Here is a 24823-nt window from a genome sequence, read left to right on the forward strand (position 1 = left end):
ACGTCAGGGGAGATACCTATTTAGGCAATCCCTAGCTGCTGGGCTGCTCAGTCCTGGCCCTGTGGGTCTTGCGTCCTGTGGGTAGTCACTCTGGCCTTGGCCTAACACACCTGAAACCAATAATGAATGTCTCAGTAAGATCCTAAAGCTGAGTGGGGTGTGTTGGGTTGAGGCGCTGCAGGGCGGTGGACCCCTAGGGGCAGGACAGGGCGACCCAGCTAAATTGAAGAAAAATATAAACGCAAAATGTAAAGTGTTGGCCCCATGTTTTATGACTGGAAATAAAATATATATTTTCCATGCGCACAAAAGGCTTATTTCCTGTTAGTGAGCATTTCTCCTTTGCCAAGATAATCCATCCACCTGACAGGTGTGGCATATCAAGAAGCTGATTAAAAACCATGATCATTACACAGGTGCACCTTGTGATGGGGACAATAAAAGGTCACTCTAAAATGTGCAGTTTTGTCACACAACACAATGCCACAGTTGTCTCAAGTTTTGAGGGAGCGTGCAATTGGCATGCTGACTGCAGGAATGTCCACCAGAGCTGTTACCAGAGAATTTATTGTTAAATTCTCTATATAAGCCGCCTCCAACGTCGTTTTAGAGAATTTGGCAGTACGTCCAACCGGCCTCACAACTGCAGACCACGTGTAACCACACCAGTCCAGGACCTCCACATCCGGCTTCATCACCTGCAGGATCGTCTGAGACCAGCCACCAACCTATGGGCCCTACATGACCCCAATGCATTTAAGAATTACACCATGTCTGGGAAAGTAGAAATGCTGTTCGGGTCAGTGGATTTTTGGCCAACTGGCCACTGAGGAAAAAAAGTTACCGTTGGACCCTGGCGTGTTTCATATGCAGCCACGGAGTGGCGGCGCATAGGCTATTTACTGTGCTTTGATTGACAAACAGCAAGCTTTAATATTTGTATTTATTATGGATCCCCATTTGCTGCCAAGGCAGCAGCTACTCTTCTTGGGGTCCAGCAAAATTAAGGCAGTTTATACAATTTTAAAAACATTACAATACATTCACAACACACTGTATGCCCTCAGGCCCCGACTCCACCACTACCACACATCTACAGTACTAAATCCATGTGTATGTATAGTGTGTATGTTATCGTGTGTGTGTGTATGCATGTAGTATATGAAATGTGTTGAACAAGCCTGAAGCCTGTGGAAGTCAGCAGACTCTAAAGGATTATTTAAGTGCCGAGTGCAGTCAAAATTACGTTTATCCTGTGTTTTATATCATATTGTACAACAGCTGATAAAACTAACACTGTAAAAGTGTGAACAATTTAATCAGTGTTATTTTCTGGTAGTTGCAGTTTGAAAATACAATCTAGCATTGGAATGTACCAGAGGCCACCAAAATAGAGATTGTTCGACATACATTTCTTAACACAGGCCCTGGAAGCATGGTTGGCTACTTTTACTAATTGGCTGGCTACTCCAACTGGTTGTGGAAATCACTGAGAATGTGTTTGTTTCTTATGATTCTATGCTTGATCTTATGTTTTTATAAAAAACATTTGCATGCTTATACATTGTGTATGTTAACTATTATTTTTACTATGTTTTGTTACTTTCCCTGGGCCATTGCTGTAAATAAGAATGTATTCTCAGTCAACGGACCTGGTAAAATAAGGAATACAAAATAAATACAACTCACTGGGGTCGTAGGGGTGTGGCTGGAGGCAGTTGACTACGTGATTGTCGGCCTCCAGTAGCATCAGGTGCTCCCCCGTGTGTCTGTCCCAGATGAAGATGTGTCCGCAGTCTGAACCGCTCATCACAAAGTTGTTTCCCCAGAAACACGACTCCTTAATCTACAGAGAACACACAAATCATTAGCGTAGATAAATGAATGTTAAACGCTTTCAAAGCATCTCGAAACGTACTTATATATAGTGTGTCTGTGTGTGTATATGTATATATACACAATGCATTCAGAAAGTATTCAGACCCCTTCCCCTTTTTCCACATTTTGTTAAGTTACAGCCTTATTCTAAAATTGATGCATTTTTTTCTATCAGGTTGGATGGGGAGCGTCGCTGCACAGCTATTTTCAGATTTCTCCAGAGATGTTCGAAAGGGTTCAAGTCCAGGCTCTGGCTGGGCCACTCAAGGACAATCAGCGACTTGGCAAACTTCAAGCAGGCTGTCATGTGCATTTTACTGAGGAGTGGCTGCAGAGGTGGTTGTCCTTCTGGGAGGTTCTTCCATCTCCACAGTGGAACTCTGGAGCTCTGTCAGAATGACCATCAGGTTCTTGGTCACCTCCCTGATCGAGGCCCTTCTCTCCCGATTGCTCAGTTTAGCCAGGCAGCCAGCTCTAGGAAGAGTCTTGGTGGTTCCAAATTTCTTCCATTTGAGAATAATGGAGGCCACTGTGTTCTCGGGGACCTTCAATGCTGCAGAAATGTTTGGGTACCTGTGCCTCGACACAATCCTGTGTTGGAGCTCTACGGACAATTCCTTCAACCTCATGACATGGTTTTTGCTCTGACATGCCCTGTCAACTGTGGGACCTTATATAGACAGGTGTGTACCTTTGCAAATCATGTCCAATCAATTGATTTTACCACAGGTGGATCCAATCAAGTTGTAGAAACATCTCAAGGATGATCAATGAAAACAGGTGGCACCTGAGCTTAATTTCGAGTCTCATAGCAAAGGGTCTGACTGTTTTCACTTTGTCATTGTTGGGTATTGTGTGTATATTGACGATGGACAATACTTATTTAATCCATTTCAGAATAAGGCTGTAACGTAACAAAATGTGGAAGAAGTCAAGGGGTCTGAATACTTTCCAAATGAACTGTATATATACACAGTACCAGTCATTCAAGGGTTTCCTTATTTTTACAATTTTCTACATTGTAGAATAATACTGAAGACTTCAAAACTATGAAATAACACATATGGAATCATTTAGTAACCAAAAACAGTGTTAAACAAATCAAAATATATTTGAGATTTGAGATTCTTCAAAGTAGCCACCCTATGCCTTCAGGACAGCTTTGCACACTCTTGGCATTCTCTCAACCAGCTGCATGAGAAATGCTTTTCCAACAGTCTTGAAAGAGTTCCCACATATGCTGAGCACTTGTTGGCTGCTTTTCCTTCACTCTGCGGTCCAACTCATCCCAAACCATCTCAATTGGGTTGAAGTCAGGTGATTGTGGAGGCCAGGTCATCTAATGCAGCACTCCATCACTCTCCTTGGTCAAATAGCCCTTACACAGCCTGGAGGTGTATTTTGGGCCATTGTCCTGTTGAAAAACAAATGATAGTCCCACTAAGCGCAAACCAGATGGGGCGGCGTATCGCTGCAGAATGCTGTGGTAGCCATGCTGGTTAAGTGTGCCTTGAATTGTAAATGAATCACTGGTAGTATCACTAGCAAAGCACCATCACACCTCCTCCTCCATGCTTCACGGCGGGAACCACACATGCGGAGATCATCCATTCACCTACTCACAAAGACAGTGGTTGGAATCCAAAATTTCTAATTTGGATCCCTCAGACCAAAGGACAGAATTCCACTGGTCTAATGTCCATTGCTCATGTTTCTTGGCCTTAACAAGTCTCTTCTTATTATTGGTGTCCTTTAGTAGTGGTTTCTTTGCAGCAATTCGACCATGAAGGCCTTATTCTCGCATTCTCCTAACAGCTGCTGTTGAGATGTGTCTGTTACTTGAACTCTGTGAAGCATTTATTTGGGCTGCAATTTCTGAGGCTGGTAACTCTAATGAACTTATCCTCTGCAGCAGAGGTAACTCTGGGTCTTCCTTTCCTGTGGCGGTCCTCATGAGAGCCAGTTTCATCATAGCGCTTGATGGTTTTTTCAACTGCACTTGAAGAAACTTTCAAAGTTATTGACATTTTCCGCATTGACTGACCATGTCTTAAAGTAACGGTGGACTGTCGTTTCTCTTTGCTTATTTGAGCTGTTCTTGCCATAATATGGACTTGGTCTTTTACGAAATAGGGCTATCTTCTGTATACCACCCCTACCTTGTCACAACACAACTGATTGGCTCAAACGCATTAAGGAAAGAAATTCCACAAATTACCTTTTAACAAGGCACACCTGTTAATTGAAATGCATTCCAGGTGACTACCTCATGATGCTGGTTGAGAGAATGCCAAGAGTGTGCAAATCTGTCATCAAGGCAAAGGGTGGCTACTTTGAAGAAACTCAAATATAACATATATTTTGATTTGTTTAACAGTTTTTTGGTAACGACATGATTCCATGTGTTACATTTTTTTATTTAACCAAGCAAGTCAGTTAAGAACAAGTTCTTATTTACAATGACAGCCTACCCTGGCCAAAACCCAACGATGCTGGGCCAATTATTATTCTACAATGTAGGCGACTCCGGGATGCTGACCTTCTAGGCAGAGTTCCTCTGTCCAGTGTCTGTTCTTTTGTCCATCTTAATCTTTAATTTTTATTGGCCAGTCTGAGATATGGCTTTTTCTTTGAAATTCTGCCTAGAAGGCCAGCATCACGGGGGTCGCCTCTTCACTGTTGACGTTGAGACTGGTGTTTTGCAGGTACTATTTAATGAAGCTGCCAGTTGTTTCTCAAACTAGACACTAAAGTACTTGTCCTCTTGCTCAGTTGTGCACCGAGGCCTCCCACTCCTCTTTCTATTCTGGTTAGAGACAGTTTGCGCTGTTCTGTGAAAGGAGTAGTATACAGCGTTGTACGAGATCTTCAGTTTCTTGGCAATTTCTCGCATGGAATAGCCTTCATTTCTCAGAACAAGAATAGACTGACGAGTTTCAGGAGAAAGTTCTTTGTTTCTGGCCATTTTGAGTCTGTAATCGAACCCACAAATGCTGATGCTCCAGATACTCAACTAGTCTAAAGAAGTTTTATTGCTTCTTTAATCAGAACAACAGTTTTCAGCTGTCTAACATAATTGCAAAAGGGTTTTCTAATGATCAAGTAGCCTTTTAAAATTATAAACTTGGATTAGCTAACACAACGTGCCATTGGAACACAGGAGTGATGGTTGCTGATAACAGGCCTCTGATGCCTATGTGTATATCTTTCTTACTGTATTAAACAAGGACGACACTCACTCAGCAACAATTGTCACAGTTCTTCAGAGAGTCCTAATAGAATCTCTCTCTATATCTGGCCCATGGTGAGTTTGTGCTCTTCGCATGATGTTTTCAGTAGGGGCTCAGGTAGAAGTGAGCTGATCTAGAATCAGCTCTAAAAGAGGGACCAGAAGTAACCGAAGTCGGAAGTGAATATTAGCGTACCATAGTCCTGGAGTTGCGGTGACCCTTGTAGACCATTTTGACTGAAGGTCTCCTGATACTCTGGGTCTCGCTCTCCTCCATCTCTCTCCTCTCCTTCCTCCGACGAAACAACTCCTGGATACGGGCCGCAGCAGAGCGTCTGTGACACGCCGACAGACGCAGAGGCACAAAGAGACACACACAAGTTATATACAGTATTGACAGTTCATATCTTTCACTCTATATCTGCAGAGGGAAGTGAATACTAAGCATCATGCTGATTCACCCCTCGATGATACTGAAGCGACCAAAACATCACATGGGAAAAGAATCAGCTTCAAGCTGCAAATACTCCACATGCCAAGCTAACTGACCGTCGTCATCTGTCTTATACAACCCTACACCTACTGTAGAAAGGGCAATGTGCTTATTTGACTTCTCACTGTAGCCTATCTATGTATCTATCTACACAGTGTACAAAACATTAAGAACACCTTCCTAGTATTGAGTTGCACCCCCACCCCCCTTTTTGCTCTCAGAACAGCTTCAATTCGTGGGGGCATGGACTCTACAAGGTGTTGAAAGCGTTCCACTGTTGTGTCAAGTTGGCTGGATGTCCTTTGGGTGGTGGACCATTCTTGATACACACAGAAAACTGTTGAGGGTGAAAAACACAGCTGCATTGCAGTTCTTGACACAAACCAGTGTGCCTGGCACCTTCTACCATACCCCGTTCAAGGGCACTTAAATCTTTTGCCTTGCCCATTCACCCTTTGAATGGCACACATACACAATCCATGTCTCAAGGCTTAAAAATCCTTCTTTAACTGGTCTCCTACCCTTCACCTACACTGATTGAAGTGGATTTACCAAGTGGCATCAATAAGGAATCATAGCTTTCACCTGGATTCAGCTGGTCAGTCTATGTCATGGAAGGAACAGGTGTTCTTATTGTTTTGTACAATGCATTCAGAAAGTATTCAGACACCTTGACTTCTTCCACATTTTGTTACGTTACAGCCTTATTTTAAAATTAATTAAATCTTTTTTCCCCCCTCATCTACACACAATACCCCATATTGACAAAGCAAAAACAGGTTTTTAGAAATGTTTGCAAATTAATTAAAAATAAAAAACAGAAATACAGACTCGAAATTGAGCCCAGGTGCATTCTGTTTCCATTGATCACCCTTGATGTTTCTACAACTTGATTGGAGTCCACCTGTGGTAAATTCATTTGAGTGGACATGATTTGGAAAGGTACACACCTGTCTACATAAGGTCCCACAGTTGACAGTGCATGTCAGAGCAAAAACCAAGCCATGAGGTCGAAGAAAGTGTAACGTCTGGAGGAAACCTGGCACCATCCCTACGGTGAAGCATGGTGGTGGCAGCATCATGCTGTGTGGATGTTTTTTCAGCGGCAGTGACTGGGAGACTAGTCAGGATCGAGGGAAAGATGAACAGAGCAAAGTACAGCGAGATCCTTGATAAAAACCTGCTCCAGAGCGCTCAGGACCTCAACTGGGGTGAAGGTTCACCTTCCAACAGGACAATGACCCTAAGCACACAGCCAAGACAACGCAGCCAGAACCTGGACTTGAACCCGATAGAACATCTCTGGAGAGACCAGAAAATAGCTGAGCAGCGACGCTCCCCATCCAACCTGACAGAGCTTGAGAGGATCTTCACAGAAGAACGGGAGAAACTCTCCAAATACAGGTGTGCTAAGCTTGTAGTGTCATACCCAAGAAGACTAGAGGCTGTAATCGCTGCCAAAGGTGCTTCAACAAAGTACTGAGTAAAGGGTCTGAATACTTATGTAAATGTGATATTTCCATTTTATACATTTTTTATAAATTTGTAAAAAATTTTGCTTTGTCATTATGGGGTATTGTGTGTAGATTGTGGGGGAAAAACTAGTTCAACAATTTTAGAATAAGGCTGTAATGTAACAAATGTGGGAAAAGTCAAGGGGTCTGAATACTTTCCGAATGCACTGTATACACAGTATGTACACATCTTTATCCAATCAATCTTGTTATGTGCAAACAATGAGTAAGCTAAGTACTACACCAATAGGCATTATCAACATATTCTCCAGGGATTGTAGGGCTTCTTTCATTCATTCATTCAGTGTTGCATCACTGGTGTTGCCTGTTACCCTGGTGATATCACTAGGTACCTGCCAGGGATGATGAAGCTAATAGCTCTCCTCTTAGCAAATGGTGGTGGTGATACACACATGCATATGCATGCTCACACGATTAGTGTTCCGCAACAGTGCCCTCACACACACAAGGCTTAATAATGCTGGTGAAAACTACAAACACCACGCCTTCTAGGTATAGACGTACAGTAGTCTCAGGGGGTTGCTTGGACTCATGGTAGCTGTAGTTTTGGAAGTTACACATTTTTCTGTGAGCACTGCACTCCTTGCAGGTTAGATGTTTTAGTTGTCAACACACAGATGTTACCTGATCATCCTATCGCCTACTGCTGATCCTCTGAAATTTGATCTATGTGTATAGCAGAATCATCATCGTAATAAACCACACAGAAGAAGAGAAAATGAGTCCTCACAACAAGGAGAAAATATACATCAAAATAGTGTGTGTGTGTGTATGTGTGTGTGTATATATATGAACTGCTGTGCTGTAGTCGTACCTCTGTCCCTGTCCTCCTCTGTACCTCGCTGAGGGGATAAGAATTGGGTCATCATCACTGTCGTCTGAATCCTGGTTGCTACGGGATGGTTGGCTCTGCCCACCCGGTCCTGTTGGAACCCCCTGCCCCCCTGGTCCTGTTGGACCCACATGCCCCCCCTCCCCAGCAGGCTGCTCTCTCCTGCACCCCCCAGAGGTGTCCTCCGCACCCACACCCTGGTTCCTCTCCAGGGGCGAGGCAGTCAAACTCTCCCCCACAGAGGAGACTTGTGCTGGGGCCTGGGTGGGCATGTATCCCTGGGTGCTGGAAGAGGCAGCGGAGGCACCCCCAGCCTCACACACTGGGTCTGTGTGGGGAGCAGCAACCCTGCTCTGGCTTGAAGGCTCTAAACCAGCCGCAGCTGCTGGTATTGAAGGAGGAGAGAGAAAGGGAGAGAGATGTGGTCATTATGAGGCTCAATAACTCAACAGTTGTCTAGGTCAGGGGAAAATGTCACAAACTAAGTGGACCTAATGCCGTTTTCGTGTGACCAACTGAATAAAACCCTCCAATGTATGAAGTCATGCCCACCAGATCAGTGCTACACATGGCATCCCATAGAGTACAGTAACAATCATGGCCACTAGGCCGCTCTAGTCCTCACCCTGTGCTGAAGCAGAGCTCTCTGCCGAGGGTCCCTCTCTGGTCTGGATGGCCCCTGCTGCCACTGACTGTTTGGGCCCTCCACTGCCCCTGGAACTGGAGGCTCTGCTGCTCCTAAAGTGTGTGTGGGGGGGGGGGGGGATGAGTCTTTCTTAAAGAACACCTGAGAAACATGGTCACCAAAATGAGATTGTGGATTTATTTGATGAGAAAAAAAGTCAGAACATCAAGGGTCAGTTTCCCTCAATGTTTGGTATGTTCGGTATTTCATTAAGAATTGTATATATAAAATAATAATAATTGTAATTAATAAAATAAAGTGTAATTTAGTCCTAGTTGGGCAATGGAATCACACACTGAACAAAAATATAAAATGCAACATGTAAAGTGTTGGTCCCATGTTTCATGAGCTGAAATAAAAGATCCCTGAAAATTTCCATACGCACAAAAAGCTTATTTCTCTTAAATTTTGTGCACAAATTTGTTTACATTCCTGTTAATGAGCATTCATCCTTTGCCAGGATAATACATCCACCTGACAGGTGTAGCATATCAAGAAGCTGATTAAACAACATGATCATTACACAGGTGCACCTTGTGCTGGGGAAAATAAAAGGCAACTAAAATGTGCAATTTTGTCACACAACACATGTTTTGAGGGAGCGTGCAATTGGCATGCTGACTGCAGGACTGTCCACCAGAGCGGTTGCCAGAGAATTGAATGTTAATTTCTCTACCATAAGCCGCATCCATCGTTTTAGAGAATTTGGAAGTACTTCCAACCGGCCTCACAACTGCAGACCATGTGTAACCAGCCCAGGACCTCCACATCCGGCTTCTTCACCTGCGGGATCGTCTGAGACCAGCCACCTGGCCAGCTGATGAAACTGTGGGTTTGCACAACCAAAATATTTCTGCAAAAACTGTCAGAAACCGTCTCAAGGAAGCTCATCTGCATGGTCGTCGTCTAGACCAGGTGCTTGACCTGACTGCAGTGGGCAAATGCTCACCTTCCCAGTTAAGTGAAATCCATAAATTAGGGCCTAATTAATTTATTTCAAATTACTAATTTCCTTATATGAATTGTAACTCAGTCAAATATTTTGAATTGTTGCATATTTTTATTCAGTGTATATTTATTACATATAGTTATGAAGGAGAGAAAATATATATATATATATATATATATATATATATATATATATATATATATATATATATATATAAACACACATACATATATATATAAACACACACACACACACACACACACACACACACACACATACATACATACATACATACATACATACATACATACATACATACATACATATATATAAACAGTTGAAGTCAGAAGTTCACATACACTTAGGTTGGAGTCATTAAAACTCATTTTTCAACCACAAAAAAAATGATTGTTAAGAAACTATAGTCGGTTAGGACATCTACTTTGTGCATGACACAAGTAATTTTTCCAAAAATTGTTTACAGACAGATTATTTCACTGTATCACAATTCTAGTGGGTCAGACGTTTACATACACTAAGTTGACTGTGCCTTTAAACAGCTTGGAAAATTCAAGAAAAGCTTCTGATAGGCTAATTGACATCATTTGAGTCAATTAGAGATGTACCTGTGGATGCATTTCAAGGCCTGCCTTCAAACTCAGTGCCTCTTTGCTTGACATCATGGGAACATCAAAATAAATCAGCCAAGACCTCAGAAAAACAATTGTAGACCTCCACAAGTCTGATTCATCCTTGGGAACAATTTCCAAACGCCTGAAGGTACCACGTTCATCTGTACAAACAATAGTACGCAATTATAAACACCATGGGACCACGCAGCCGTCATACCGCTCAGGAAGGAGACGCGTTCTGTCTCCTAGAGATGAACGTACTTTGGTGCGAAAAGTGCAAATCAATCCCAGAACAACAGCAAAGGACCTTGTGTAGATGCTGGAGGAAACAGGTACAAAAGTATCTATATCCACAGTAAAACGAGTCCTATATCTACATAACCTGAAAGGCCGCTCAGCAAGGAAGAAGCCACTGCTCCAAAACCGCCATAAAAAAGCCAGACTACGGTTTGCAACTGCACCTGGGAACAAAGATCGTACTTTTTGGAGAAAAGTCTTCTGGTCTGATGAAACAAAAATAGAACTGTTTGGCCATAATGACCATCATTAGGTTTGGAGGAAAAAGGGGGAGGCTCGCAAGCCGAAGAATACCATCCCAACCTTGAAGCACGGGGGTGGCAGCATCATGTTGTGGGGGTGCTTTGCTGCAGGAGGGACTGGTGCACTTCACAAAATAGATGGCATCATGAGAAGGGAAAATTATGTGGATATATTGAAGACATCAGTCAGGAAGTTAAATCTTGGTGGCAAATGGGTCTTCCAAATGGACAATGACCCCAAGCATACTTCCAAAGTTGTGGCAAAATGGCTTAAGGACAACAAAGTCAAGGTATTGGAGTGGCCATCACAAAGCCCTGACCTCAATCCTATAGAAAATTTGTGGGCAGAACTGAAAAAGCATGTGCGAGCAAGGAGGCCTACAAACCTGACTCAGTTACACCAGTTCTGTCAGCAGGAATGGGCCAAAATTCCCCCAACTTATTGTGGGAAGCTTGTGGAAGGCTACCCGAAACATTTGACCTAAGTTAAGCAATTTAAAGGCAATGCTACCAAATACTGATTGAGTGCATGTAAACTTCTGACCCACTGGGAATGTGATGAAAGAAATAAAAGCTGAAATAAATCATTCTCTCTACTATTATTCTGACATTTCACATTCTTTAAAAAAAGTGGTGATCCGAACTGACCTAAGACAGGGAATTTTTACTAGGATGAAATGTCAGGAATTGTGAAAAACGGAGTTTAAATGTACTTGGCTGAGGTGTATGTAAACCTCCGACTTCAACTGTATATTTATTCTTTTTTTTCTCTCTCCTTCATAACTCACCGTACTTAAAATAGGACATTTGTGGCTGACTATAGAGCAAGTAAGTCTGGCCAAGACTATATATATATATATATATATATATATTTCTTTGTATTGCCTACGGAGGCACCAAAAAGGTTGCTTTCTCACCTGTGCAACAGTACAGGACAGATTTATGTAGGAAGCATCAAAGGGAAAGAGGGTAACTAGGAACACGAGGGATTGATTGTTTTGTTAAGATTTGTATGTATTGTGAATACATGCCCACTAAGAAGCTTGAGGATTGATCAACACCATTTTTATTGTAGCTGTTTATGTACCGTAATTTCCGGACTATAAGCCGCAACTTTTTTCCCACGCTTTGAACCTCGCGGCTTAAACAATGACGCGGTTAATATATGGATTTTTCCCGCTTTAAATTTTTTTTGAAAGGAGATGACTTCAGTGGTTTCAGTGCACAGGAGGAGGAAGATAGTGACCAATGACTTTCTTGGTAGGCTACTGTTTACTGCAAATTTTTTATTTTTTGTTACAAGCCGTGTTTCGTTAAAGCCTATTTATTTTTGTTACAAGCCGTGTTTCGTTAAAGCCTATTTATTTTTATTACAAGCCGTGTTTCGTTAAAGCCTGTGTAAAGTTCATTTGTTTCAATGTACCGGTAGGCACCTGCGGCTTATAGACATGTGCAGCTTATTTATGTTCAAAATAATAATTTTTTCTAAATTCAGTGGGTGCGGCTTATATTGAGGTGCTCTCAATAGACCGGAAATTACGGTAGTGTATCAACACCTTACATAATGTACAGTCAATGAGACAGAAAATATGTAAAGACTCATCTCAACATCCCGTGTTGTGGATAATACTTTAGATATGAATACATTAACATGTGTGACATGGAATGTCAATGGAATTGTGCAGCCAGCCAAACATCAGGGTTTTTTTTTTTACAAGAAACTCACATATCAGAAATAGAAAGTTAAAGGTTTGGACGAGTTTGGGATGGGTTGGCATTCTCCTCAACCTACTCCTCAGGATCCAAAGGAGCATCAATTCTCATTGATGAAAAAAAAGTCCCATTTAAAACTACCTAGGAAAATCTGGCACAAGAAAAATACACTTTTACTGAATTGTTATTGCCTCAATGTAATGGGAATATTATATTGGGGGGGGGGGGGGGGGGGGGGGTAATTGTGTGCGGGATGCAACTCTAGACAAGTCATCAACTAAACTCCTCTTCCTAATATGTCTAAGGTATTAAACCACAACAACAAAGAGATGGGTCTACAGTGCATTTGGAAAGTATTCAGACCCACATGGTTAGCCTACAGCCTTATTCTAAAATGGATTAAATGAATAAAAAATCCTCAATCTACACACAATACCCCATAAAGACAAAGCGAAAACAGGTTTGTAGAAATGTTTGCAAAACAGTCACTATGTTTGGCTACAATCCCCCTACTTAAAAAGATAGATAAGGATCCTTCCGCCCAGTATCACTTTTGAATGTGGATTACAAAATCATTGCTAAAGTATTGGCTTGTCGCATAGAAATAGTAGTTTTGGTCCGGTATTTATTTCCTGGATTGAGCTATTGTACAAATCCCCCCAAAGCATCTATACAAACAAATGGACTGATCTTTGAATAATTTAAGTTATCAAGAGGGACAAGCCAGGGAGGGATCCCCTTTGTCTAGTTATTTATTTTCTTCAGCCACATCATCAATAATTAGAACTCATGGCTCAAACTGGGGCATATAGATTGGTGGAGATCAACATGTGATATCATTGTACGCAGATGACGTTTCACTTTATTCATCTGAACATTCTCTGTCATTTCTTTCACTACCATTGGACACATATGGTTCTGTATACAGATTCAAAGGGAATTGGGGGAAAACTAAAATAATGCCCATTTCTAATCATGACTTCTCAAGCGTAGAAAGTACATTTAAGGGGAAATGGACAAAGAATCATGAAATACCTGTGTGTACTGACACCAAGCAATCTGGAGGAGGCATACAAAATCAACTGTTTTAACAGATTGGATTCCATGTTCAGAGATTGAGATCTCTCCCTATATGTTAGGTATTTTTATTTTATTTAACTAGGCAAGTCAGTTAAGAACAAACTCTTAATTGCAATGACGGCTACCCCGGCGAAACCTGGACGACACTGAGCCAATTGTGCTCCTCCCTATGGGACTCCCAATCACGGCCGGATGTGAAACAGCCTGGATTCGAACCAGGGAATGTAGTGACGCCTCTTGCACTGAGATGCAGTGCCTTAGACCGCTGCGCCACTCGGGTTAGGGTCAACATAATCAAAAGGAATATATTACCAAGGTTGACGTATTTATTCCAGGCCCTGACAGTTTCTATTCCATCCAACTTTTTAAATAAAATGGCCTGCTCTCCAACTATATTTGTCGTTGTTGATCAGTCTCATGTCGCTGTGGAGGAATTTTGGCCCTCTCTTCCATGCAGAACTGCTGTAACTCATCGACATTTGTGGGTTTTCAAGTATGAACTGCTTGTTTCAAGTCCTTTCGCAACATCTCAATTGGGATTAGGGCTGGACTTTGACTAGCGCAGACCTAGAGTGGGCCAAAATTCTTCCACAGCAATGTGAGAGACTGATCAACAACTACAGGAAGCGTTTGGTTGGAGTCATTGTAGATAAAGGTGGCACAACCTGTTATTGAGTGTAAGGGGGCAATTACTTTTCACTTGGGCATTGGTGTTGCATAAATCTGTTAATGAAATAAATTAAATAAGTATATAATTGTTGTGTTATTTGTTCACTCAGGTTCCCTTTGGTTGAAGATCTGATAACATTAAGCATTGAAAATATGCAAAAGTAGAGAAAATTAGAAAGGGGCCAAATACTTTTTCGTGGCACTACAGTTACATCCCTTTAGATTTTGTATATTATAAAGTTAAACAAAAAACTGAAATATTTTATAGAATTTGGAAGACAAAAACTACATGGTCCAAAGTATGTGGACACCTCTTCAAATTAGTGGATTTGGCTATTTCAGCTACACCCATTGCTGACAGGTGTATAAAATCGAGCACACTGCCACAAACATTGGCAGTAGAATGGCCCGTACTGAAGAGATAAGTAACTTTCAACGTGGCATTGTCACAGGATGCCACCTTCCCAACAAGTCAGTTCACCAAATAACTGCCCTGCTAGAGCTGCCCTGGTCAACTGTAAGTGCTGTTATCGTGAAGTGGAAATGTCTAGAAGCAACAACGGCTTAGCCGTGAAGTGGTAGGCCACACAAGCTCACAGAACGAGACAGCTGAGTGCTGAAGCGCATGAAAATCGTATGTCCTCAGTTGCATCACTCACTACCGAGTTCCAAACTGCCTCTGGAAGCGTCAGCACAAGAACTGTTAGTTGGGAGCTTCATGAAATGGATTTCCATGGCCGAGCAGCCGCACACAAGCCTAAGATCACCATGCACAATGACAAGCGTCAGCTGGAGTGGTATAAAGCTCTCCACCATTAGACTCTGGAGCAGTGGAAACACATTCTTTGGAGTGATGAATCAAGCTTCATCATCTGGCAGTCCGACGGACGAATCTGGGTTTGGCGAATGCCAGTAGAACGCTACCTGCCAAAATGCATAGTGCCAACTGTAAAGTTTGGTGGAGGAGGAATAATGGTCTGGGGCTGTTTTTCATGGTTCGGGCTAGGCCTCTTCATTTCAGTGAAGGGAAATCTTAACGCCACAGCATACATCCAGAAGGCGAGGTCAGTACAGGTGCATCAAAACTGGGACCGAGAGACTGAAAAACAGCTTCTATCTCAAGGCCATTAGACTGTTAAACAGCCATCACTAACACAAAGAGGCTGCTACCTACAGTTGAAGGCGGGAAGTTTACATACACCTTAGCCAAATACATTTAAACTGTTTTTCACAAATCCTGACATGTAATCCAAGTAAAAATTCCCTGTGTTAGGTCAGTTAGGATCACCACTTTATTTTAAGAATGTGAAATGTCAGAATAATAGTAGAGAGAATTATTTATTTAAGCTTTTATTTATTTCATCACATTCCCAGTGGGTCAGAAGTTTACATTCACTCAATTAGTATTTGGTAGTATTGCCTTTAAATTGTTTAACTTGGGTCAAATGTCGGGTAGCCTTCCACAAACTTCCCACAATAAGTTGGGTGAATTTTGGCCCATTCCTCTTGACAGAGCTGGTGTAACTGAGTCAGGTTTGTAGGCCTCCTTGCTCACACACGGTTTTTCAGTTCTGCCCACAAATGTTCTATAGGATTGATTCAGGGCTTTGTGATGGCCACTCCAATACCTTGACTTTGTTGTCCTTAAGCCATTTTGCCACAACTTTGGAAGTATGCTTGCGGTCATTGTCCATTTGGAAGACCCATTTGCGACCAAGCTTTAACTTCCTGACTGATGCCTTGAAATGTTACTTCAATATATCCACATCATTTTCCTCCCTCATGATGCCATCTATTTTGTGAAGTGCAACAGTCCCTCCTGCAACAAAGCACACCCACAACATGATGCTGCCACCCCTGTGCTTCACGGTTGGGATGGTGTTCTTCGGCTTGCAAGCATCCCCCTTTTTCCTCCAAACATAATGATGGTCATTATGGCCAAACAGTTCTATATTTGTTTCAACAGACCAGAGGACATTTCTCCAAAAAGTACAATCTTTGTCCCGATGTGCATTTGCAAACCATAGTCTGTTTTTTTTATGGCGGTTTTGGAGCAGTGGCTTCTTCTTTGCTGAGCGGCCTTTCAGGTTATGTCGATATAGGACTCGTTTTACTGTGGATATAGATACTTTTCTACCTGTTTCCTCCAGCATCTTCACAAGGTCCTTTGCTGTTGTTCTGGGAATGATTTGCCCTTTTCGCAATCTCTAGGAGACAGAACGCATCTCCTTCCTGAGCGGTTTGTACAGATGAACGTGGTACCTTCAGGTGTTTGGAAATTGCTCCCAAGGATGAACCAGACTTGTGGAGGTCTACAATTGTTTTTCTGAGGTCTTGGCTGATTTCTTTTGTTGTTCCCATGATGTCAAACAAAGACGTACTGAGTTTGAAGGTAGGCCTTGAAATACATCCACAGATACACCTCCAATTGACTCAAATTATGTCAATTAGCCTATCAGAAGCTTCTAAAGCCATGACATAATTTTCTGGAATTTCCCAAGCTGTTTAAAGGCACAGTCAACTTAGTGTATGTAAACTTCTGACCCGCTGGAATTGTGATACAGTGAATTATAAGTGGAATAATCTGTCTGTAAATATTTGTTGGAAAAAGTTACTTGTGTCATGCACAAAGTAGATGTCCTAACCGACTTGGCAAAACTATAGTTTGTTAACAAGAAATTTGTGGAGTGATTGAAAAACGAGTTATAATGACTCCAACCTAAGTGTATGTAAACTTCCAACTTCAACTGTACATACAGCCTTGAAATCATTGGCCACTTTAATAAATGGATCACTAGTCACTTTAATAATGCCACTTTAATAATGTTTACATATCTTGCATTACTCATCTCATATGTATATACTGTATTTTATACCATCAATTGCATCTTGCCTATGCCGCTCAGTCATCGCTCATCTATATATTTATATATTCTTATTCCATCCCTTACTTAGTTTTGTGTGTATTAGGTAGTTGTTGTGGAATTGTTAGATTACATGTTAGATATTAATTGATAGATATTGCTGTACTGTTGGAACTAGAAGCACAAGCATTTCGCTACACTCGCAATAACATCTGCTGACCATGTGTATGTGACCAATCAAAATGTATTTTACAATGACATTCTAGACGATTCTGTGCTTCCAACTTTTTCAGCATGACAATGCCCCCGTGGAAAAAGCGAGTTCCATACAGAAATGGTTTGATGAGATCGATGTGGAAGAACTTGACTGGCCTGCACAGAGCCCTGACCTCAACTCCATCAAACACCTTTAAGATGAATTGTACACCGACTGCGAGCCAGACCTAATCGTCCAACATCAGTGCCCGACCTCACTAATGTTCTTGTGGCTGAATGAAAGCAAGTCCCTGCAGTAATGTTCCAACATCTAGTGGAAAGCCTTCCCAGAAGAGTGGAGGCTGTTATAGCAGCAAAGGGGGGACCAACTCCATATTAATGCCCATGATTTTGGAATGACATGTTTGACGAGCAGGTGTCCACATACATTTGGCCATGTAGTGTATGTTGATCACTTTAAAGAATGTTTGGTATAGTGGCCGTTTTGTTTGTTTGTTTTTGTGTTGTGTTTGTAAGGTCTTATAAAAATGACAATAATAAAACAAAGTCACAACAACAAAACATCTCCATGGAGCGTGCTTTTCATTCCAGCAGTAGGCTTAACCTGGGTCTGTGAAATCAGCTCAAAGTTTGAATAGGGTAAAGTTGTGCTTCTGGCCTTTTAAGCTGTGGAGTCAGAGAGTCGCTTGCTCACCACTCGTCAGTGAAGTCCAGTTTGATGGTGCTGGTGGTGGTTCCCTCAGTGCTGTAGTGTAAACTCAGGACTGGTTCTGCTGTGCTGGTTCGGCTACCTCCTGGTCCAGTACTGCTACTGGGTGCCCCGGTCGAGGTTCCAGCTACACTGGCAGATACAGACTGGGTTTTCACCTTGATTGAACTCGCTCCAGCACTTCGCTCCACACTCACAGCTTCTGATGCTCCTGAGAGACAGAGACAGAGAGAGCGAGCGAGAGCAAGAAAGGGAAGTAGAAAAATATAGATTATTTAATAAAGTGGAATATATTAGCTTTATATATGACAATAGTTTTGTCTTTGAGTGGCTCCTGGTTACCAAAGTAAAAATCACTACTAGCCTCCATACATTTTCAACCCAGTTATTCATCGTAAGACATTGGGTACATTTGAGACTGTGATAAAACAATAATCATTGGTTGCTTTTGAACTAGTGTGTAGACTAAAAATATTTTAGAAAATAGATAAAACCACTTTGTATTCCATTTCAGTGTTAGCACTTTGCAGAATGTAGTCTGTAGTTGTATTGGTTAAAAACATGTCAACTAGATTATATTTGATGTTTTTTACTATATAGGACAATTTAATATGATGACAACATGTAGCATTGTTATTTGAGGTAGGTCAATGGCAATGCAAAAAAAGCCACAGCAAATTTGCTGGTGTTAAAATCTTGGTGTTGAGGTAAAAAAAAAGTGTTGCTAGTGTTATATCGGAGTGTTGTTCAAGTGAGGTTAACCTGTGGGATTAAAATTGACGCCATATGCGGTGAATAAATTAAGTGTTAGTTGAATCACAGTGGAATCGTTACTCTGCTGCGTCAACTCTGAGTGAAAAAGACGTGGGAGGGCCCTCATGATCATATCTCCCAGGATGCTTTGTTGCAGGTTGCTTTTTAGAATAGTTTGTTTAATATCTATGTTTCCGCATGCACATTGATTAATTGATCTTATAATACACAAAGATAAATAACACATTTTACTTCAATAATTCAATCTGTAAGTGGTTGGACTTATTTCACCCATTATTGAGGTGGTTGTTCCAGTTTATATGGTTTAGGTAGTCTCATTTATACCTTGACAGACGTTCTAACTGCATATTGCGGGTGATTAAAAGTTCCATTTGTTTAATATCCTAGATCTGAGTGGATTCCAATAGGAATTATATAACACTTTGCAAGCCAGCATAATGTGTTGCCTGCAAACCAGAAGTTTCAGACCACTGTGTTTGGGTAAAACTAGGCTGTCAAAGTATTTCCTTATGATAAAAGTAATGTATTGTCATAAAGAATTGTATTTTTATGATATAATATTCACTTAGGCATTCACTTGCTGAAGGCTACAAGACAATGCCATCGAATGCAACAATCATGTCTCTGTCAATAGCAAACACAGACATGGGTGGTACTGGTAACTTAAAAATTCACTCAAAAGGCACCCTGTGAAATAAATATGTGAATAAGGCTTTACACCCCACAGTCTTAAAACACAAAAAAAATGGTTATGTAACACCACAGGTGTTAATTCCCTAACACTGAGGAAGTGTAACAGCATCAGCTCTAATAAAGTGCTAATTTAAGTCGGAATTCATAACACCCATAATGTTAGGAGACCAAAAACTCTTGGGCTGTTAGTTTATCAACACTTAGAAAAGTGTTGGTTTAACACTATTTCGGTGGGTCATATACAGTGCATTCGGAACATATTCAGACCCCTATACTTTTCCACATTTTCTTACACTTCAGCCTTATTCTAAAATTGATTACATTTGTTTTCTTCCTCATCAATCTACACACAATACCCCATAATGACAAACCAAAAACAGGTTTCTAGAAATGTTAGCACATTTATTAAAAACTTTAAAACTGAAATATCACATTCACATAAGTATTCAGAACCTTTACACAGTACTTTGTTGAAGCACCTTTGGCAGTGATCACAGCCTCAAGCCTTCTTGGGTATGACGCTACAAGCTTGGCACAACTGTATTTGGGGAGTTTCTCCCGTTCTTCTCTGCAGATCCTCTCAAGCTTTATCAGGTTGGATGGGGAGCATCGCGGCACAGCTATTTTTTACATCTTTCCAGAGATGTTCGATCGGGTTCAAGTCCGGGCTCTGGCTGGGCCACTCAAGGACATTGAGACTTGTCCTGAAGCCACTCCTGTGTTGTCTTGGCTGTACCCAAGGTCGTTGTCCGGTTGGAAGGTGAACCTTTTCCCCAGTCTGAAGTCCTGAGCAGGTCTTCATCAAGGATCACTCTGGCCTCCCGAGTGGCGCAGTGGTCTAAGGCACTGCATTGCAGCGCTAGCTGTGCCACTAGAGAGTCTGGGTTTGAGTCCAGGCTCTGTCACAGTCGGACGCAACTGGGAGACCCACGGGGCGGCGCACAATTGAACCAGTGTCGTCTGGGTTAGGGGAGGATTTGGCCGGCAGGGATATCCTTGTCCCATCGCACACTAGCGACTCCTGTGGCGGGCCGGGCAGAGTGCACGCTGACACGGTCACCAGCTGTACGGTGTTTCCTCTGACACATTGGTGCTGCTGGCTTCCGGGTTAAGTGGGCATTGTGTCAAGAAGCAGTGCGGCTTGGTTGCGTTGTGTTTCGGAGGACGCATGACTCTCGACCTTCGCCTCTCCCGAGTTCGTACGGGAGTTGCAGCGATGAGACAAGACTAACTACCAATTGGATACCACAAAACTGGGGAGAAAAAGGGCAACACACAAAAAAAATACAATAAAAAGGATTTCTCTGTACTTTGCTCAATTCATCTTTGCCTCGATCCTGACTAGTCTCCCTGTCCCTGCTGCTGAAAAACATCCCCACAGCATGATGCTGCCACCACCATGCTTCACCGTAGGGATGGTGCCAGATTTCCTCCAGACGTGACGCTAGGCATTCAGGCCAGAGAGTTCAATCTTGGGTTCATCTGACCAGAGAATACTTTAGGTGCCTTCTGTCAAACTCCAAGCGGGCTGTCATGTGCATTTTACTGAGGAGTGGCTTCTGTCTGGCCACTCTACTATAAAGGCATGATTGGTGGAGTGCTGCACAGATGGTAGTCCTTCTGGAAGTTTCTGGAAGGCACTTCTCCCCCGATTGCTCAGTTTGGCCGGGTGGCCAGCTCTAGGAAGAGTCTTAGTGGTTCTAAACTTCTTCCATTTAAGAATGATGGAAGCCACCGTGATCTTAGGGACCTTCAATGCTGCAGAAATGTTTTGGTACCCTTCCCCAGGTCTGTGCCTCAACTCAATCCTGTGTTGGAGCTCTACAGACAATTCCTTTGACCTCATGGCATGGTTTTTGCTCTGACATGCACTGTCAACTGTGGGACCTTATACAGACAGGTGTGTGCCTTTCCAAACCATGTCCAATCAATTGAATTTACCACAGGTGGACTCCAATCAAGTTGTAGAAACATCTCAAGGATGATCAATGGAAAGAGGATGCACCTGAGCTCAATTTCAAGTCTCATACCAAAAGGGTCTGAATACTAATATAAATAAGGTATTTCTGTTTTATATTTTTAATAAATCAAAAAATTATTCTGTTTTGCTTTGTCATTATGGGGTATTGTGTGTAGATTGATGAATAAGGCTGTACTGTAACAAAATGTGGAAAAGGGGAAACGGTCTGAATACATTCTGAATGCACTGTATATTCAAAGAGCGCCTATATGCTGCAGGAGTGGTCCTTGAGTTGCCTTTCCTCCCACAAACACTTTTCCATAAAATCCCCGTTCGCTTTGTCATTATGGGTTATTGTGTGTAGATTGATGAGGAAAATGTTTAATATAATAGATTTTAGAATAAGGCTGTAATGTAACAAAATGTGGGAAAAGTCAAGGGGTCAAGTCAAGGGGTATACGAATGCATTTACAGATGCACAATCGAGAGTATCCTGTCGGGCTGTATCACAGCCTGGTACGGCAACTGCACCGCTCTCAACCGCAAGGCTCTCCAGAGGGTAGTGCGGTCTGCACAACGCATCACCAGGGGCAAACTACCTGCCCTCCATGACACCTACAGCACCCGATGTCACAGGAAGTCCATAAAGATCATCAAGGACAACAACCACCTGAGCCACTGCCTGTTCACACCACTATCATCCAGAAGGCGAGGTCAGTACAGGTGCATCAAAGCTGGGACCGAGAGACTGATAAACAGCTTCTATTTCAAGGCCATCAGTCTGCTAAACAGCCATCACTAACTCAGAGGCTGCTGTTTACATGGAGACCCAATCACTGGCCACTTCAATAAATGGATCACTAGTCACTTTAAACAATGTCACTTTAAATAATGCCACTTTAATAATGTTTACATATCTTACATTACTTATATCACATGTATATACTGTATTTTATACCATCTATTGCACCTTGACGATGCCGCTCGGTCATCGCTCATCCACATACTTATATGTACACATTCTCATTCACCCCTTTAGATGTGTGTATTAGGTAGTTGTTGGAGAATTTGTTAAATTACTTGTTAGATATTACTGCACTGTCAGAACTAGAAGAACAAGCATTTCGCTACACTCGCATTAACATCAACTAACCATTTGTATGTGACCCATAAAATTTGATTTTATTGTATACACACTAAGAAAGTGCTGAATTTAACACTGTGTTAAAATTCTGATCTCAAATTTGCTGTGCATACTCAGTCCTCTGTGCTGCACTGTACGCTCACCTCCTAGTGACTGTCTTGTTACACAATAACATTTTAGTGTAGGTCTACTACACACAGTTCACACTGACAGTGTGCAAGGCATTCCATACACAGAGAAAGAGTGGAATGGTTTCAATCATCCCAAACCACAGGAGCAATACATACAATGTATCATATACTTTCAAAAACGTGAAGTGCACTTGATTTAACTTGCCCATCACAATGGTAGCAATAGAAGCAATAGGACAGCGACCACCCTGCACGCCGGTGAAGCTAAATCAAGTGGACCTCAAGCATTTGCCAGTGTTTGACCCAGATCTGAACCACAACATCACACAGGTGAGTAGGAAACAACACAAATATACAGGGGTCAAAACGCAAGCCTTTCAAACTACCACCACACACAATAGCTCATCACAAAATGGGGCTTGGAATGTCATTGTATCCTCGGGTATATTGTGTTAATGTTCTGTGAAATAAGCCAATACAGGGACGATTGCATTGAGAGGTTAATGGTCTGAGCGTGAGATGATTTACAGCACGGCTTTGACTGAGTGAAAAGCCAGAAGAAGAGGAGCAAGATTGTGTTATGAGTCCAAAATAAAAGCAATACTTTATTTTTATTTAATTTAACCTTTATTTAACTAGGCAAGTCAGTTAAGAACAAATTCTTATTTTACAATGATGGCCTACCCCGGCCAAACCCTAACCCAGACGACGCTGGGCCAATTGTGCGCCGCCCTATGGGACTCCCAATCACAGCCGGTTATGATACAGCCCGGGATCAAACCAGGGTCTGTAGTGACGCCTCTAGCACTGAGATGCAGTGCCTTAGACCGGGAGCCCAAGGGCTGGCGAATGACCAAACATTATCTCAAGCTATAGGTTCAACAAGAGAGCCTTGGAGAAGATAGCCAACACCAGCCTCCGCCCTGGGGACTGGGTTGGCCAAAAGTGACTAGAATGCATGCCTAGTGAAAATGTTCTCAGGTAAAGATGGTGGAGGGGCAAGGTGCACGCCGGAAGTCTCATGCGAATATATTTTTTTAAATGTCACACAGACGAGACAGAAAGCACAGAGGAAAACAGAGATACAAAAGAAGGAGAGAAAGAGAGGAAGAAACTACAGGGATACAGGGAAAGAAGGAGAGAGTTTAGGAGGGAGGGAGAGAGCGTCAGCGAGAGAAAGATAGGAGGAAAAGAGAGGAGAGGAGACGCACCCTGCTGCTCATCCAGAGTCATGGATCCCAGCTGTTTGTTAACCACAGATGAGGGAGAATCTGGAACACAAATAAGACTCACTAAACAACGGGCATAGAGGTCGGAGGTCAAACCAGGGGTCATATAGTCACGCTCAGGTCAAAGTTCAAATGCTGCTTAAAGTGGACCAAGGCCAAGCTGGAAGAAGAGTTAACAAACACGGCTACATGAACAACGCTGGGAAGAGTTAGGAAGGACAAGTTGATATTGATATGGGAATAAAACAGCAGCAATTGCCCTAGACACAGCTTGTGGGAGATTCAACAGAGACCGTAGAGTGCCACACGTGCAGAGCTGAAAAATATATCACACGCGCGATTCAAGGTTTGAGCTGAATGGAAGATTTACACAGTAGTTTAACTTATTCACGCATCTCAAGTTACTCTCACAGGGCAGAGTGAGAACAAAGTCATGGTCTGATGGACCTCACAGTAATACTGACATCCACTCACTCCATGCCTGTTAAGTGGATACCAGTGTCAAACCACACTGACCAAAACCCATGTCACGCCCAAACACCTGTCACCTTACGTGAGCAATAGCCAGTCATCTCAAAAAAGGCATCATGCAGAGATTCATCATTGGTAAACCTTTAACTCCACCTCAAATTAGATTCATAGACTTCACCAAAAAATGTGCTACCAGTACATATTGATTGATTCCCACCCCAATGTCACATGGTCTGATGCCAGTGCATTCCACTGCAATTCAAGCTATGTACGTACATATTACAGCGTTGCATTAGGCAAATCGTAGAGGATTGAGAATGAACAATGTTATTTCACCTTAATATGAAAATACCAATTGGTGTGTACAAAGTAGCTTCATCAGTGTCTACAGTAAACCC

At 42.2% G+C, this 24823-nt stretch overlaps 1 protein-coding gene across 5 annotated transcripts in view; it reads right to left on the bottom strand.

Annotated features, from left to right (window-relative positions):
- Window positions 1–24823, bottom strand: part of LOC106581957 (DDB1- and CUL4-associated factor 6) — a 70843-nt gene that overhangs the window by 4990 nt on the left and 41030 nt on the right. For 2 of the 5 annotated variants that reach the window (XM_014164537.3, XM_014164532.3), the window contains 7 exons: window positions 23937–23996; window positions 18009–18234; window positions 8593–8705; window positions 7950–8352; window positions 7760–7801; window positions 5304–5442; window positions 1690–1846 (listed from right to left, as the gene is read on the bottom strand). In XM_014164537.3, coding sequence (XP_014020012.1) covers window positions 1690–1846; window positions 5304–5442; window positions 7760–7801; window positions 7950–8352; window positions 8593–8705; window positions 18009–18234; window positions 23937–23996 — 1140 coding nt within the window. The remainder of the gene's footprint in view (window positions 1–1689; window positions 1847–5303; window positions 5443–7759; window positions 7802–7949; window positions 8353–8592; window positions 8706–18008; window positions 18235–23936; window positions 23997–24823) is intronic. The other 3 variants (XM_014164533.3, XM_014164538.3, XM_014164536.3) reach the window with 3 other exon arrangements.

The sequence above is a fragment of the Salmo salar genome, chromosome 21, assembly GCF_965601325.2.
Source record: "Salmo salar chromosome 21, fSalSal1, whole genome shotgun sequence".
Lineage (NCBI taxonomy): Eukaryota > Metazoa > Chordata > Actinopteri > Salmoniformes > Salmonidae > Salmo > Salmo salar.